General features: G+C 33.8%; 1 protein-coding gene across 1 annotated transcript; it reads right to left on the reverse strand.

Annotated features, from left to right (window-relative positions):
• Positions 1–943: 943 nt before the first annotated feature.
• On the reverse strand, positions 944–9,831 carry LOC140061981 (protein Tob1-like). The gene is made up of 2 exons (XM_072108024.1): positions 9,658–9,831; positions 944–3,927 (listed from the first exon to the last, which is right to left on the reverse strand). The coding sequence occupies exon 2, from the start codon at positions 3,904–3,906 to the stop codon at positions 2,809–2,811; it is 1,098 nt and encodes a 365-aa protein (XP_071964125.1). The 5' UTR covers positions 3,907–3,927; positions 9,658–9,831; the 3' UTR covers positions 944–2,808.
• Between the last annotated feature and the right edge of the window lie 9,836 nt (positions 9,832–19,667).

Here is a 19,667-nt window from a genome sequence, read left to right on the forward strand (position 1 = left end):
TAGATGCTAAGAAATTCAGGGCTAATTCAATTACCTTACTGTTTATTTACGAGTTTAATGAACAAGAGGGGATTTCCCTCAATTAGTAAAGGCGAAAACAATTAGGTTATTTCATTATCACGTTATATGAAAACATCCGGGAAAGATTGTCTAATTTAAGAATTAGAATTTTAGATTAATGTTAAGAATGTAGATTAATGGTATGTAGTAACACCTTATAATGAACTGCGTTCCAATTGGGCTATCGATTCCGAACTCTACCAGAATCATTTAAACGATGACGCCAGCGTTCCAATGTTGATGAAAATTAACGACTTATACACGCGCGTAAAACACATTTTGCTTGAATATGACGAATTGTGACACAACGGACTATACGTACAAGATAAATCCATAAGACCAATCCACAATTTTAAAATGAACTCTCGGGACAACTTATGACAATGAATAAATAACCTGATGGTCCATAATAAACTTATGTGTTGTTATATATTGATTCAAGCAGCAGCAGTGCCATCTTTTTTTTTAATGATACCATTGCTATACTGTATTCTTTTTTTAATTGTTGACATTGATCCCGTTGTTATGCACTAAGCATTGTTTCACAAAAGAACGTCACCCAAATATTTTTTATCAATCGCAAGCTTGTTTCCACATATTAAAAAAAAACTTCAATGACTGGTACTGGCTAAAAAAAACTACGAAGCCTTCACTGACTTGGCAGTAATATAATTATAATAGCGCCTTGGCAAATATATAATAATTGCTTTAACGAAAATATTAAGCAAAGAAAGAAAAAGAAAAACCAATGAAAGGGAAATGATTCGTTGATGTGGAGAAAATAGTGTTTTGGTAAACCGATACCGTACCCGATTTTGTGAAATAGTACCCTGACTGACGATTAGAAAAGAACGTTCAAAGAAAAACAACATAACCAAACTGATTTCTTCCAAGAATATGTCTACACTTTTAATACAAACTTCAAAATAGTGTTAATTGCTGCAAATATAAACATATGATTCTTAATTCCGTACCAGCTAGCCTATAATATAACTGTACACAGTATACAGTTATTGCACAATGTGTCGAAATATAGAAAATTATGGAATTAATATTTTGAATATTTTTATAATATAAATCTTTACAAAAGTGGATAAAATGTCCACAAGCGTAGTGGTTATTTAAAATGTTTAAACAAAAATTATAATTTTAGTTCTATTTACTTAATTAATATAAAAATATAACAAGAACACAAGGTATATATAATATTAAGTTGAAAAACATCTGCATTGATTCGTACTATCATAAAAAATAAAACTTTTGTTTCTAAAAAAGTTTTTGCCAGCATACATTCCACTTCATTATCTTACTTCATTGGTTTATACCATTTTCAATTAAGGGTATTATCTCATTTTGGAGAAGTACAGGCCTAAGTAGAATAAGTTGAATATAATATCTACAAAACTATTTTTAAAACAATGAATCAGCATAAATATTTGTTATTGTCATCTTGTTAACGTATAATCAACATACAGTAATTAGCTGTGGATACAACTTCCATCCAGGCCTCATGTAGAAAAACGTTTGACGTCACATAAGGTTAAAGGTTAATTACACAACACTTATAGAGAAAAGTCCATCGCAATTTTAGAAAATTTACAAAACGTCGTATTCTGAATACGATTGTGACAATTTTAAATTTGGTTATAAATCTTTCGTAAAAACAATCAGTAAATGTCAGTTAGCTATTAATGCAATATGTTAACTCTGGATTATATAATGAGCACAGTTGCTGTAAACCGAAGTGGCTATTTACCCGACGGATATATATAGAGACAAATAAAAAATTTACCAATCAAGTTTAAGTTGATCTGCAATATCATAGGTGTATCTTAACAGTAACTTTTGTGTCAAAAGATATAAAATATCCGATCAGAATGTTCTAGTAGAAATCACGTTAAGTTACGAGAATAAAATATATCAAAACGGAAATCAGTAATTATAATTCAATATTATTTGATTTGGATTAAACTCAAGACTGAATCATGGAAACGAATGGCATATCAGAGTTTGTACGCGCGCGTGCTTAGATATGTGTATCTCTCTTCGTGTAACGGTTTCATTGACGTTAATACTATGTGTCAAAATATATATTATACTATACAAAATGATACGGAAGACAACGTAATAGAGGATGACAAGATACCAGCGGACTACTGTATTAATATTTTGAAGGTGTAAGTAGTTAAAAAACGAATCAAAAAATAAACAAACGAATAAATATCAATACAGTATAATGTTTACAATTTTATAATCAATTAATACCTTGATTTTCATTTCTTAAAAAAATCATATATAAAATTCCTATAGGATAACCATTATAGGTCATCCGGTCTCACATTTTTTTTTTTTTTTTTTACTCAATAGAAAAGATATATATGTATATATTTACCATTTACCCAAAAATATTAAAAAGTAGGCCTAATATATTTCGCTAATTTCTTTCTTTTTAAAAAATTGTTAAACAAATCCCAAATAATTATGGTAATCAAATTATTACAATCACCATACAATATTATGAATATGATAAAAATATTTAAAATACAAAGACATGAAAACGTCATATTTGAACACGAAACGAACAAGTCAATGTAGACATATATAGCGATTTTGTGAATACGCACACTTTTCCTTGTTACTATAGATAAAATATAACTTTAAATGACCAAAATCACTTGCGACAACTATGATAACTATTGATAATAGTTTCAATTGTCAAGTTCATGCATATTCATAAGTGTCAAAATATCAATTGGCTGCCACTAGAGGATGTTGTCCATAGCGACCATTAAACGCCGAACCTTGGAAATTCATTGTGTCGTAAAACATGCGATTCGGTTTGACAGCGGACGCCGCAATTGGTCTTGTTTCAAAACCGTAACTTGGAAATTCTTCAACTCTTGGAAAGAACGGGTCTGCCCAACAGTTATATGCGTTATCGGGTCTTGGTATGGAAGGCAACCATGCTTCCCGTTGTGCAAAGTTATTTGGTACTCTTTGATAGGCGTTAGCACCGTTGTTCAATCCATTTCGCTGTTTAAAATATGCGCCAACTTCGGTGGGCGATTGGCGCGGAGGAAAGTTGCTTCGTTTGCCGGAATTCTTCAGTTTAGTTGAACCAAATTTAGTCTGTGCAAACATTGCTGCCGTAAACATGTGCTGTGTTTTCTGGGGTGTTCTTATGTAATCCGATGTAGGACTTGTGTTTGAACGACTAAGTAGCATTGTCGTTGGAGATGGAGATGTTCCAAAACTTGATGTAGGAGAAACAGGCGATAATGATGAAGATACTGGTGATAGTCCCAGGGTAAGGTTACTCATTGAAGTGGCTAGCGAATCAATCGGTTTAAAAGTAGCTGCGTCTGGGTTAAAAGCAAATCTGGAGGCATCATCATGTCCAGCATGACTGGCAACCTCGTCGTCTGCTGCCGTATTGTCAATACTTTCTTCGGCATGGTGGTCACTGTAAAGGATTTTTGTAGAACCTTTCTCTCCAATTCTGTAAGAGACCTCACGGGGGTCAATCCACACCATTAAGTCGTGGGGTAGATTAGCAAGTATCTCCTCAACTTTAAGTCCACTTTTCTTGCTGGCTATATCCACGGCTGGATCAAGGCGGGAAGATTGAAATTTCAAACATCGATATGCGGATCCTTTAGTTGGTCTTTCTGGGTACCAATGTCCTTGGAATTTGTGATCGAGCGCCTTTTCTAGTTCATATCCAAAACCATCAATGCGCCGGCGCGGTAGCTTGTTGTACAGATACGAGCAGACGAATTGTACTGCAACTTGTAATTCACTATTCATGTTTGACTGTATATAATTCCTGTGAAAGCACTCTCGCATCAGTTCGTTTCCAACTTCACTCTGTAAATAGATGAAAATAATCATTATTATTATATAGATACATAGTAGCGTCTAGGTCACGTGATACTATAAGCAGCTGTCTTATTGGCCGATTGCCAACCTTCAATTAGTTACGTATGTGTACAGGCTGTTTCATTGGTGACGTCAGCAACTCACTTGCGTATCCGGTGACCTTTTCATTGGCTTCTGGTTTCAGCTTACTCAAATCATATTTGACTTCCTGCGCATTGAACACTACTATGTTTGATAGTTAAGTAGAATACATGTCTATTATATTTATACGTACATTTATTGAAATTTTCGTTATCAACAATGATAACGAATATAACGCGCATTGTGACTCATTACAATATAATTAACGTATTGAATACGTTTTTGCAACTTTGCAATTTATCCGCATGCGTTCGGTTACTGACGTCAGTATCCCCTGGATAGAGCATGAATACATATAAATTGATCACGTGTTTTCTTACGTAACACCTTGACGTCATGATAATAACATTACAACAAAGAAAATATTTTTGTTTACTACTACTGTAATTTATTAGTTTGCCTTTTGAAGTGGACTGTATGAAAGAAATAATCGACATTTAAATTTACGAGTTAATGAGATTGCACAAAAACATCATGCATTGAAATTACGTTTCTGTAGTAGTATTTGTGGTTCGAATACATTTTGTATAACAAAAAGGAATATATAATTCAATGTATGTATCGTATTCAGTGTATTCTATAGGTACGTATAGATTATAATACTGAATCGCACGCAGTCATTGGTATACAGTAGTTAACTGTTTAGATTGACCCTTATATGCCTACTTTTGAAACATTTCTTAATTACATCGTCAATTATTTATTACGTCATGTTTGTTAACGTACAGTATAAGGGCCATTTTAAACAACGAGCGGTGGTAACGGTAAAAAAAATAGAATCTATGTTATTATATTAGTTAATGGCCATTTACACACAACGCGGAGCGAACGGGCGGTTTTCGCTCAGGATAGATACAGATTTTACGTGGGACAAGCTATACGCGGTTTTCCGCTTACTGTTACCGCTCGTCTGTGTAAATTGGCCTTAAGCCTACTTATTACAGATACATTAGTGTGGCACAGTTATTACGCGTGTTATAATTTAATTAGGTGAGGAGTTATATATTTTTAAACAATTTCAAACTAATTAGTGGTTAGGCCTATGGTGATACTTTCCAGTATTGTTTTCAGTGTAAATATACAACTTTACTAGCATATGAAACGTTGAAGGGCCATTAGTAAAAACATTTATAATTTATGTCAAAATGTTTCAATTCAGTGATTAAAAATTGCACAATATTCCCCCACCCACATAGATCATCATCACACCCACGTGTGGCACGCTTCTTGAAATAAACTACCGTAACTTGTGAACTATTTAGATAAAACAAAATGTGCGGGTGTTCATCATAATTGGCAAGCAAAATATACGGTAAGTTATAACAATACAAGCATTATGCACATACAGCATATGTGCTTATGTTTTCATCAGAAATAATATTAATACTGTCCATAATCTATTCCCCCTTAAAGACCGAAAATAATTTGTTCGTTTCGAGAATGTTACACTATTATGATGGGTGACGTCGTATAAGTAATTAGTGGATGACGTATAACAATTATATATAACTCCGGCATTGGATTGGTTAATATTATTTGTAGGCAATCAAAATGCCGTCGTTTTCGTAATTTACGGTGAAAATAATATTAATGACCCTGTCTCAAATCCTTTATAAAATTACGACTTAGATTCACTACGGTTGTGTAATTAGATTCGTTAAAGAAATCGTAACCCGATAAATGAAATTGAATCAGTGAATATATTACGATATTCGACGACGAAACAAATTTATGCTCTGAAACTCATCATTGGTGACAACATGAAGAGACGTGACACTTTGTCGCACACGTCACACACAATTTGTCGCACGCGTCACACACAATTTGTCGCACATTACATTTGGTGTGTGCAGTACTGTACTGTGGTGGCATCACTATCGGCAATATTTAGCACATTTCAATAATGTTACAGATGCAAACGCATTTTATACTCGTAATACATTATGTGAAAGTTAAGTAATTGTTTAAAATTTTATTTATATATTAATGTTTAAAATTTTAAAAAAATTGCTGACACTTGTTCCTGCTTTCGTGAGATTCATAGCGCATGTGTGCTACATAGCGCCCTCATTATGTCTGCACAATACGCAAATATCTTTTTTTTTAAAAGATATCTGCAATCTGTACTTATATTTCTTATATATAAAATATGCTTTATTAATGTATATAATTACATTTGAATGTTTTTTTGTCAACAACGAGGCAGGCATTCAAAAAACTGTAATATCAGCAGTTGAACGCGCGCTAAATGTTTTTTTTATATATTTTGTCTGATCGCGAAGTCATTAGCAGCCAGCCTCAGGCGACCGTGTCTATAGACTAGACATCAAAACCACTTAAGGGTAAATGTCCATCACAACAAACATATTAATTAATGTGTTGGGCAAACAAAGAAAAAAGATATATTATCAATTAATTATTTACAGTGTAAACATTGCCTATCATTGCTCAGTTAGGTTATAAAATGAGGTTATCAATTGCTATTCGACTTACTTAGACTGAATTAACAGCTCACAGTTTTTGTCAAATTTATTATTGACCATATCGACACCGAAAATCATCATTATTTAATGTGTGTATTTAATATGCGTTGTTAATTACTGACGTCGAACAGCAGAAGTAGGGCTCATTGTATTGATCTGAGCCAGTTAGTTTAGTTGTTTAAAATAGATTTAGTTGCCCCGGTGCTTTTCCAGTATACTCCTTTATTATTTGATTATAACCGGCGGTATATCAGTTTATTGTTAATTATCAAGAAGACATAAATGACGGTTTCTTTAGGAATGAACCCGATTTCCATTTAGCGTTACTTTACACGAAACAAAACTGAGTGAATTATAAGATTGTTCCATTATTCTGGGGGTACAACCCTATATGACCCATGGAGTGCCCTGAACGAGCAAAATCAAATACGAGTAAAACCTTCATGAACTGTAATGGAGAATGTTGTTTTAACGCGCACGAGCGTTAAACAGTGTGCCTCTTCTTCGAAATATGATATAGATGAATTAACATGCGACAGTAGGCCTACTGCGCATGTGCATATAAAATCCATCATCATAATAGCATACGGGGTAAAGTATATTGATGTTGATATTAAATTACATATCTAGGTCAAACCCGTTAGACCGGTTTAATAAGGTTCATATGATTTTATCAAACGGGTAAGAAATGGCTATTATTAAATTGTTTCACATGATACGGTGTGTCGAATTTGGCAAAAGGTCACCATCAATCGATATAGTCTATAGCAGCCGTGTCAATATTAACCATTTAATGTATTAATTGTCTTACAGTCGTTACAGTATAAAATGTTTTCTTTCGCGTAACCAATTGCGTAATGATTCGTGTGTAGATTTGGCGTGCCATAGACAAACCCCTTAACTAATAATATTACTACTCGGCGTTCCATACGAATCGTTATAGATGATTACGAGGTTGTTAAAACAATTGAAATATCAAGCATATAATTACTTGTCAAAATGAATGCCCTGAAACCGGTAATACAATACAGTTAAAACTTAATAGGCCGGGTATTTAAAGTATTACTAGATTAGTACATAATGAATAATCATCTTCACATTGAAATGCTATTCCTGTATAATTTTGGGACATAAATTTCTATGTAATCTCACCACACATATCCTCAGCTGCATGCCAGATAGGCAATACCATACACGGATCATGAAATAAAGTGTAACACCGTCCGTTGACCAGACAATTTTATCAATCGTAATTCAAAATGTATTGATGAGTCTTAAACCAGTTTTTAGTCGATAACAATTGATATTATTTTTCATAACTAAAGATTTTATTTCATAACAGATATTTGACTTAAACGATTTATATTATAAATCTTTTAAAATAGGCCCATCAAAGTCGCTTTTAGAACGAATGGATCCTTATGGATTATCCGGAGATTACCAGATGAAGAATGGGATTACTAACGTAACAATTGCTGGATTTAGCAACTCAATCAAAACATTGAGATGAGCCATCTGGAATGGTTAAGAACTATGTCAATATTGTGATACTGCGGCTACAGCAGTAACCATATTGAAGATATTTAATTTTTCACTGTGCCTTCACATTGCGTATACCACTTTCAAGAAAGAAGAACTGCATGTGTGTTCACACGATAAAAACATAAATATACTGCAGTATGAAAATTCAGCCGCAGTATCACTCATCAAACTTGACCCGTGCGTACGAAAGCTGATGATAAAAAACGCGCGATTTAACCATTGTACGATAACAATAAATAACATCAGCATGCTGGTTGGTGCGAGAAGGCATTTCCTATACTCCTCGGAGAATACACGATAATCACTTTTAAATGAATTGTAGTTGGATAGCTAATTAGATCGGGGAGATAAACAAAGACACATTTCTCTTTTTCATAATAACGTATGTATTTCAAACACGTTTGAAGCCTACACGGATAAGATCTTTCCAACCCCGTGAATTCATCTATTTTTAGTAGCAAATGTATTAACACTCCGTTGTCTATTTCATAGGGTAACATCCGGGTCTATTGAAGTAATAGGCCTTCAATAGGCACTCGGATATATTTATTCTCGGTAACATATGCTGCCATTCTATAGTTGCTATAGTAACCCAGATTAGTACGCCGTCGTAATCGATCAACGGCTGGGACTAATCAAATAAATAATTATATAAGCATCTAAAGAAAGCAAAACACATACACTAATATCAACAAAATGTTCTTGATGCGCGCGTACACAAATCGGTACCTTTGTTAACAGGGCTTTCACACGTGCGTCCAATTATATGCGTTATATCACAACCTCACATCACTTTTCCATCATAATATGAACGGTATTATGTTATTTGTTCATAGGCCTACAGAGATGTCATTGGTTCGAACTGGCCCCGGAAATCATTTATCATGCGGATTTTACGATGCGGATTGAAAACTTTGTGATAGAAAATATAGCCTAATTAAGATCATCCTGTTGACAGTAACAATATGTAATAAATAATAGTTGTTTATAAATATATCTAGCAAACAATAAATCCATTTTGTGAAATGAAGGTACCCGTTAAATAAAGGCAAATATATAAATAGTATCTGTATACCAACACATTGTTTAATTGATTGAATTAAATATATTCACACGACAGAATAATAATTGAATTAATTAACATCTATTCTATTATCTATTATGATGTTGGTGGATAATATAAAACAACGCAAGTCTGTCTTTGCTACAGTCAGTACTTGCATACTTTTTAAATTTGTATTATGATTATGTTTAATTGTAAATCGTTCTTAGATGACATACACAAATTTGTAATTATTAAGTATTTTTTATGTTTATAATAAATGAGTGCATTAGTACAAATTGGTCTTTAATTAGAGGCCAAAGTTCTTACATTATTGTGAACTTAACTTAGAGAATCGTTAGAAACGCCTGGCGCATTGTAAGTCTTTTCACAACATAACACTACATTGCACTACAACCAGTCATGTGGATTTGAATAAGTTGCAATAAGATGTCAACATACTATAACAATGTATAATAGTAATGTAGTTTAAATTAAAAATAAACTTACCTTAATTTTAAATGATTGATCCAATATTTTTTAACGAGAGTTTGTGATCAGATCTTGAGAATAATCACTGAAGCAGACGATAAAAATGATCAATTTAAACGCAGACTATAAAAGGATAAAAAAGTGCAGACGACAAACGCACCTAACGACTTTCACATTGAGTATGACAAGTAAATGGAACAGCTGTGTGTTTTTGTGCGAGGATCTAAACGCGGATGAATACTCATCCTTTCTGCTGTTGTTTTTAATAACTGAGGCGGATGTGCAGGGTAGTTCTGAGTTATTAGTACTTCCGGTTTATCGTTTAGTAATCATCATAGAAAAAAAAAGTGAGTGATATTATGTGATACAGGTTGTCGTGTGGGGACTGAAACACTAGGAAGTCAACATGTATTATCAGGATGTCAATATGTAGAATGTGAGATGCAATAATAAATTCTCATTTAATAAAGAATAAAAAGAATAATAATAATAATAATAATAAATGTACTTGTACCTAATAGGCCTACATTTCATGATAGTCCATATCAGCTAACTAAATATGAATATTAAATATTAGTAGGCCTACTGTACTATTTATATTATTATGGGAGTATCCATATGTGTTTGATCCAAAAAAAAATGACCAGGGTAATAATGTGCAGCGCATTGAGAGAGCTATATAAGAATGAAGTATTATCATAATATAAAAAATATCGTACGAATAGAACCTTGTGAACCTACTGCGAGGTATAAATTAATTTCAATCGGAAACAGTGTGTTTTTTTTATATTATCTGATTGAATAAAGAATATTACATCAACAATGAATATGACCTCGGGTATAAAACTTAGGCTAATTGTGATATCGACTGGATAACATTACAAATTATAAACATTATTCTACCTGAAAAGATAATTTTAGAGATATTTCAACATAATGTTTAAATTTAATCCACACCGCCCACGTGAAATAAATACGCAATTAATTGATTAAAATACAAGTAATAATGATAGTCGCTACTGATTATAAATAAACAGTATATAAGGAAGACGGTCCTGTTTTGTGTTCAGTCAAGTCCGAGTAAAAATCGTCTTCCCGCGAGTAAAATTGTCTTCCTTATGACGTTTTGGTACGTTCCTGTTATCTGATTGGACAAGCAATCCTGTAATCTGATTAGTCAAGTTAGGTATAATACTGCGACGTGATTGGTTAAAGTTAGTGATAGTTAAGCGCGTACAGTTACTCTGATAGGGCACAAGTTTGTTTTGTAACGGAGCATGCGTAAGAATAAGGGCATCAAGAATGTATTGTTCAATGGGCACCAGCTTGCTGTGTGATTAATTGATGAGTAAAAGATGCAAATAGAAGTTGAAGCGATCAGTTAAATAATGTTTTTTAAAAACAACTCCTAAATATCTGTAATGGACTTAGATTGAGTAATTTTGGAGTTAAAATATTGTGGCCGATTTAAAAGTAATGCATACATGTGGCGCTAACTATACCCTACAACAGTACGCACCTTGGGTTATTTCAGTACATAATCTATTATTGCTAAGGAGATGGCGACTCTCAAAATAATTATCCAAGATTAAACAAATGTTACTGATTAAAACAGTGGTAATCGATTATGTACTCATGATTTTACGTCAGCTGATAATGATTACGTCAGTTGATAATGATGACAATGATTTTACGTTATGGCGGTTAATAATTACTCATATGGAAATCTGGTAAATATTATAATAAATAATATGGGATCCTAATATTACAAATATCAAACATTCATTTTAGTGTAATTATAGATTAATACATTATTGAAACGTGTAAAGCCTGTTTTCCTGTCGACGTTATTTGACGCTATCATCGTTAATCGTTAACAGTTCAACGACGATCGTTTGAAAACGATCAAGTTAAAATGATAACGATAGCAATGACCTTTTTCTGTAAATCGTAAACATTTCAATGTTTACGTAGAAGATCGCCGATTATTGTTAACGATAGCGTCGACTAATGTCGACAGGAAAACAGGCTTAAAAGACTAAACTTAAATCCCCAGTGGTTTTAAACAATTAAACTACGTGTACAGTCTATTCAATCAATCAATCAATTTCTTTTATTTCGGAAATTTCATCCATATCAACAACAAAAAACCAAAAAAACAATTCGCAAACTCTAAGCTTAAATACATAGGATACTTCTTCATCTACAATACATTTTTGAGTTATGGAGCATAATGTTTGCAAACAAAAGCAACTAGAATATTACAACTATTCAACATACGTTGCATGAAACCATAGATAGATTTTCACATATACTCAATAAACATTTATTTAGAATTTAGATTTTATTCCGTTCGTATTATAAGCCAATATAATAATAATACAACATCAATAAATGTATGCGGAACCCAATTACATCCTATACAACGAAATATGAAAAACATCAGTATTATTACGTCACCCAGAAATGTTGTCTTAACTAGAGTACAAATCATCACAGTAAACATAAGTTAATCAACCGCGTTTTTCTTATTAACGATAATGGTTCGCTCGAGTGTGAATACGTCACAGCAATCGGCGATGTTTGAAGACGTCATGATTATTGACAATATGACGTCACTTACAGCAATACGCTTTGGCAATAATAATAATCGGCAAGTCTGAATTTAGCGTGAAATTTAACAGAATTTGTATAGATTGTTATTGTGAATATAGAAAGCTATTTCCGTTTTGAAGGGTTTAATATCAGGTTTTTGAGTGAATAGTGTTATACCGTACGATGTCTGGCCAATAAAATGTTGACAATGAAATGGATTATTGAATGTTTCCTAGGTAACGGATGCAATATCAAAACAAAATTATTTATTGATACATGTTTGGGGATAATTTCATTCATACAATATGTAATGTAAAACAGAGAAATATGTATCCAATTCTAAATTACTTTTGTATTTATTTTTTACGGCCAAATGTAAATAAATTAAAAACAGCACAGTGTCAATAATCAACTCTCGATGTACTCATTGGCATGGCGACCGTTGTAATAATATAGTAACTAAAAACTTACTGAATATCATTGCAATGTGCATGGTCAACCAATTCAGTGGAAAAATAAGCGTATGGTGTCACTGTTCACGTGAATCCTTACGACACACATTATGGATATGACTAATGAATATTCATGTTTTTGTGACGTTTAATGAGGGGTCCCCAACTTATGTACGAAAAGAAATATCCGGCAACATAACAATTTACCTTATCATCTCTAATAATTAGTGGGCAAGAGGAAACAGAGTGACCAAGACAGTAACGATTAAGACTAACATTTCCATCGACAACCATAGAGCCTACTTTTAAATACTTGGTTCCCAGTAGCGACGCAACGCAAACACGTATGAAGTACGCAACGTAAGAGAGTTGATCAATAAAGCTTGGTTCCCACTAGAGACGCAACGCAAAAACGCTGACGCACGCAACGTTAAGTGAGTTGATCAATAAAACTTGTTTCCGATTGGCGGACGCAACGCAAAAACGTACACGCACGCAACGTAAAGCGTGGTTCCCACTAGCGACGCAACACAAGTGAATTGACCAATCACAAGCGATGGCTTATTCGCTTGTGATTGCGTTACGTTCTAGTGGGAACCAAGCTTAAGAGAGTTGATCAACACAGCTTGGTTCCCACTGGCGACGCAACGCGAAAACGTAGACACGCGCAACAATCGGCAAAAAGCGACGGTTCGAATAATCCATCGCTTGCTTAACCATCCTCATCCTACATTATGTTTTTCTACAATCCTCTCTCTCATTCTAATTTATGTGTAGTATTTTGTTCAAGATAATACCAAATTAATTATTTCTGTCCTCCTAAAATGGATTTATAATTAAATTACGTACGTATCCTGGATGTGGGGGAGGAACGATTTATTTCCTCAGGCGGTTTAGAAATTAAGATCTACAAGGCAATAAACACATCAAGTGGTTTCATCACTTTTTCGCTAATGAATGTTTCCTCACAGAGATTTTGTTAGAACAACTTGGTCATTTTAAATAGAAGGTCTGGAAATAGCCCACCATAGGTTTAGCGACTATAGAAAACACCCTAGCCACACAGCAAGAAGACGAAGACGGCTCTGGACGGGCTCAGGTAGTCTGGGTTCCAGACAGAATTTCTACTTAACAGTAGGGCCTAGTAAAAAGACTTGCCACATATGGGGTTTCATACGTATACTACTTGAGCTTGTAAACTTTGTATTTCAGACAAACATTGAAAAGCCTCAAAATAACTACAGACTTGAAGAATGGAGGTATAAAAATACCTTCATGCTTGGGGCAATACAAGTCTAGGGCTCACATGACATGTGGTACTACCAGGTGGTGGGGGAAGGGGGGGTTCACTCTTCAAACTGTTGGTAATTTAACTAGGCCTACAACGGAGTATAGAATGTGAGGTATAGCAGTATAGAAGTATAATAAACTGGTTTTAATGCCATTTAATTGTTTTATCAAATGTATATGTACACGCGGCGAACCAAAAGCGTTGACTAATGCGCATGGGTATTCATAAAGTTTCATCTACTTTCTGTGACGCGAAACAATAGGCAACCAATCAGAACTCGAATATAATTCGCTAGTGAAAAAAACATGTTTAATGATTACACAAAGCCTGAACACTAAACAACAAATAATCTTTCATTTAGATTTATTAAACAAGATCCGAAATGCGTCATAAAACTTAGCTCACGGCAACTAATGCAATGAACAACACCTGGGAAAAGAAGACTAATAATGAATGTTGACGCAATTTGCGTTATTTCTAGCACAACAACAGATACAAAACAATGCGTTATATATAAAATAGATGAGTTAAAAAGACGAACGAGATAGGCTATCTATCAAGAGACTAACAAAACAAATTTCTGTGCCAGTGTCACAGGAATTTCGGCTTTCATTCAACAGGCCTTCAAAGCCCACTACAATTAACTAATTTAAGCCAGTGTCTAATCCAGTCGTGCTTTTACCTCAACTTTTATCCAGGTGAAAAAGGTCTTATAAATCAAGTATCAAGAATTCTGCTGACCGAAGGTACACAAACTACTGTACATTCACACTTAAAGTTAGACTGGTGTTAATAGAGAGAGTAAATCGTTAGGACACGATGATTCCAAATTCTTCTCAGTGAAGAAAACCCTACAAATTAAGGTTAAAAAAGCTTATTTCGAGACCTAGTTTGTTGTAGACCTAGCCTATGTAACAATAGGCCTGTTTAAAGGTAGGAGGACTGGGCACTTTTGTGGGTCTAAACACACTAGCTACGACTCTAATTACTATCAAGGAATATAGGGCGATTGCACCGGGTGATCAATTACGTATTTATTTATCAACATTTTCTTGTGTTCAATAATATTCTATACTACTACATAACAACAAACACAGGACGGCAAGGTCACGGCAAACATCGCACATTTTTTGTTGTCAATTTCGACACCAAGATCGGACAGGTTTAGCAGGATTTTCATCACGTTTAACCTAGGTACACATATCAGCATAATTACAAGTTGTTGCTAAAGATAGCATGTCCTCGGCAACTCGTTAATTTGGTCAGCTCTTAGTAATCCTGATTGAGCCGTCATACCATTTTGTTTGTAACGACAGTGTGAACTCAGTGTCAACAGACAACGCCATAATTAGTGCCATTTTGTAACTAGATTAGAAGACGATTTGTATAATATTGACTCTACAGATCTATTTCTTATCTTAAAGGGTTATTTAAACTGTTGAGATCCCTATATTATGTAGGCCTACATTAATTTAGGAGTTGGGTAGCCGAGTGGTCAAGACACTTGACTGTTATGACCCGACAACTCCCAGTCCACTCAGCTGTAAATGAGTACCTAATTGAAAATATTAGGGAGAAAAAGTCGGCGTGGAAAAAAACTTGCCACCCTACCACAATGCCAAGGCTTAGAGGCTACAATGAGCTCCTAACAGCTCATTTCCACTACGATCAGAATGAACACGAGACTCGCCTACATTCATTTAAATTTTGCTCTAAATAATCCCTATAAACACATCGAAACTAGAAAAAATCGAAAAAAGAATTTAGGCCTAGAATAAATAGAATGTACTGTATAGGGTGAACATGATGGTATGGCCTACCTCACAAATCCATTCACTGTGTACGTTACAAATGAACATAGAGAGGACATTTAGGGGTGGGGGTAACATTCTCAAGAAACGTCATTCACTTTAAAATTGAAAAAAATTCATCTCCTTCCCAAAATATTTTTGAAATCAGATTTTCGTTTTTCATGAAGGTGGAAATAAACGTGTGTACTTGAGACTTGCTATTTAATGTGCTATTTTAAGCTGAAATCAAATATGAAACATAGCCTACATACGGTAGCTGTTGTGAGAGAGACGACTCAATATTTTAAAAAGATTCTGACGCTGTTTTATTGACGCATATTATATAACTTTGATACGCGTAAAAATAGAAAGTAAACTGCCTTGTTAAATTGCCTACAGTCAACGACCACCGAGTTAACGCAGTTTCAAAATACGACGTTTTACGGTGATTGAAATATAAAAAGGTCTTTGATGACGTCATTCCATAATATTCGATAGTGATGTGTTCACAATAACACAGAATTAATCGTATTTTGAGCGGGCGCTCTGACGTCATCCGTGTAAAATGATGAAATTAATATTACGAAGAGAGATCATTGTTATTAGCCCTGAAGGACCATTTGAAGACAACGAACACTACTCAAATAGCAGTCCCAGAGTGGTCTTTAGTTAGAGGAATATGTAGGCTGCGATATTTGTATATTATATTAGAGGCACGCGCACATGAGGGGTTTGTTTTACTTACCCGAAATCTTTTCCATTTTTCTGGCTGTTTTACTTTATCGTTTTTATTTATATATCGTTTCCTTATTTTATTCGTATCTCCATTGAGATCCAGCCGCTGATACCACAGCATTTTTTCAATAATTTCAATTTGCCTTTTGATTTGTATCATCGTATATTCTAATTAATTTATGAATAATACAACTTATTAGTATGTTTTATCTGTTTTCAAACGATCTTTGAAAACATAATGTTTGGCGGAAAGAAGGGAGTCGCGATCATTATGTGTTATGTACCGTACATAATGTAATGTATCTGACGTTATTTTTATCAAGTTGTACAAATAAAAAGGAATGTAAACCTACACTAAATCCGATGTCAATTTATGTAACGTTCATTTACGTCAACTCTTGAATTGTTAGAACTTAATTTATATACACTTACGTCAATCGACTTGTGATAAACTATAAAATAATTCAAATTTAGAAAGCTTGTTATTTTAACGATTTATAGAATGTATTCTTGGTGTGCAGCAAAGACGACGGAGATAATTGATTCGCTATTAAGTCTGTTATTTCAATGTTTGAATTACACTACTGTATCTACAGGTTTTAAAATGAATGTTTATGTCTTAAAACTGTACATATAAATTACCGTTGGTTTTCAAATCTAATATAAGAATAATACCGTTGGACGTCAGTAATGGCTTAAAAAAAATTGTTATCGCAAATCTGATTCTGAGTGGAGTACGTTATTGATACAAAGGTTGTAGAGTGGAAATACACAACATTGCAGCATCTATTGCACCTGTCATCGAAATGTATCAGCCTTTGAATAGAGTCTACAGAGATGGGAGCGAGACAGCAGCATTCAATAAAACACCCACATTATACTAAAATAGACATTGTTTATAAGGATCACTGCATACAGCTAACAGGTTTCCATCCAACCCTAAAGCTCTGTCTACACTATCAAACTTTTATGCGACAACAGAATGTGATGTGCCCTTATATGGAGATGATGATGTCACATCACTACCATATTTAGGCATATCACCACCATATTTGGGTACATGATACATTTTTTTGTCAAACTAGTTTCATAGTGTAAACATAGCTTAAGTCTATATTGGTATGACACATGGACGTAAGCGCAACACAAGTAATGTGGCCAATCACAACCCCACTAAACTCGGCGACTTATTTACCTGCCATAATCTATATTTCATGGAAATAGATGCTTAATTAGTTTATTAATACAACCAATTGAAAACATGTTTAAATTTACCCACAAAAGACTAATTTATTTACAGGTTTTGGTAACCGAAAACTTATCATAATTTAGCTGTTTTCTATTTACTCAGTATTAGGCCTTATGATATTAATACAGGTACAATTAGTGACGATGATATTAATACAGGTACAATTAGTGACGATATCCGTATACCTGCACCTATCGAATGATGTTTTCATTGATTGGCACACATACCCTTTCTGGAGGGTGGGGGTGGGGGGAGGGGGAAGTGGATGAAATTCCCAATACCCTAAAGGTCTGTCTACACTATCAAACGTTATGTGACAAAAAAAAAGTGATGTGCCCATAAAATGGGCATGATCACTACTATATTTGGGCATATCACTACCATATTTGGGCACATCACACTAGTTTGATGGTGTAGACAAGAGCTTTATCCATCCGTGTTGCTTTTATTCAATTCAATGTGACGTAAACGTAATACATAATGTATTCATCCTTATGTACGTGTTGAATTAAATACAAAAAGCATAGAAATTGAATATCAGATAGACACAAATCCCTAATACGCCATTTCTCCAGATTGATATTTTGAATAACAATATCACGTCTACCGGAATGTAAGAGGGGAATCCCCTTATTATTTACCGTCTGTTGCTCTTATTGTTTTACTTACGTGACGTTGAAATGAGATACAATCACAGAGATGTGCGATTTAAACTCACCTTGCATAAACACAAATATAAAATGAATATATAAAAGCACAATATTAAAACAAAAAAAATCACAATATAGAAAACAAAAAAGTACTAGGAACTTTAACTAGGCCCTTTCATATTATATTGTGCCCATTCGCTACAGGTGTATTGAAAGTCCAGAGTAAAAACGTACAAATAGGCCTAGTTGAAATACTCAGCCTAAAAGTGAAAAACTGAAGGGAAGATTTTGAAAGAATAGTGGTAGAAAAACCATAGCAATATTATTCAGAAACAGGTACTGTATTGTTTTTGTGTATTGTTGTGTATTGTATTGCGACAATTTAAAATCACTCATATTTCTTTACTACGCATGCGCGCATAACTTCAGAGGACACCTCTATTTACGGGACACTTCTAACCTTCTCATGAAACGAATGAGGGAAAATAAATGTTATTGTATAATGAACACCCATATTTGTTTAATACTGCACTTTGTGTATGTCGACTCTATGGTGTTATTGTCAACGCTTTAATATTATTTCAATCAATAACACAATAATATTGGCATATGGTTCGACAGGAAATCGGGTATTTTTATTAGAACTGTTGTTACTATATATAGTTTGTATTTAGAAATAATAATGGACAAGTCATAATTACCCTTTTCCATTTATCCACACCGTTATTAAAATACAATTATTAGTCCCCGTATTTCTAGTAAGAGAATATTATGTATTTTCTGAATATTATGTAGTCTTAAAAAGTTCACCTAGTACCGTATAAGATGAATGGAACGTCCAACGAGGAATGTCTAATTAGTTTTTCAATGGTTTAAAATTCCCCCCTATGGTTTAATAACTAATCTATGCTGAAGACAAACAGATAAATCTAACCTAAATTCTGACGGGAGGAAAAATGGGTAGAGGAGTGACGATATTAAATGATGCAGAGGCTGTGCTCCGACACACCTGTTATCGAATGGTTTAGTCCATTATTGGGACATTTCAATTTCCATACATGTAAAATAACACTTTAATAAAAACATTATTCAATACAAATTCGAAGAAAAAAATATTCAAAACACATCAATACATCCTGTATTTGTAATTCCGAAAACAAAAATAAACTAGGTTGAACACTGGATTGTTTTTGTATTTCAGTACATCAATTACACTATATAGACAGAAATATAATGCTGTTTAACATTGCATAGTAAACAAGACAT

The sequence above is a fragment of the Antedon mediterranea genome, chromosome 1 (assembly GCF_964355755.1).
Source record: "Antedon mediterranea chromosome 1, ecAntMedi1.1, whole genome shotgun sequence".
Classification (NCBI taxonomy): domain Eukaryota; kingdom Metazoa; phylum Echinodermata; class Crinoidea; order Comatulida; family Antedonidae; genus Antedon; species Antedon mediterranea.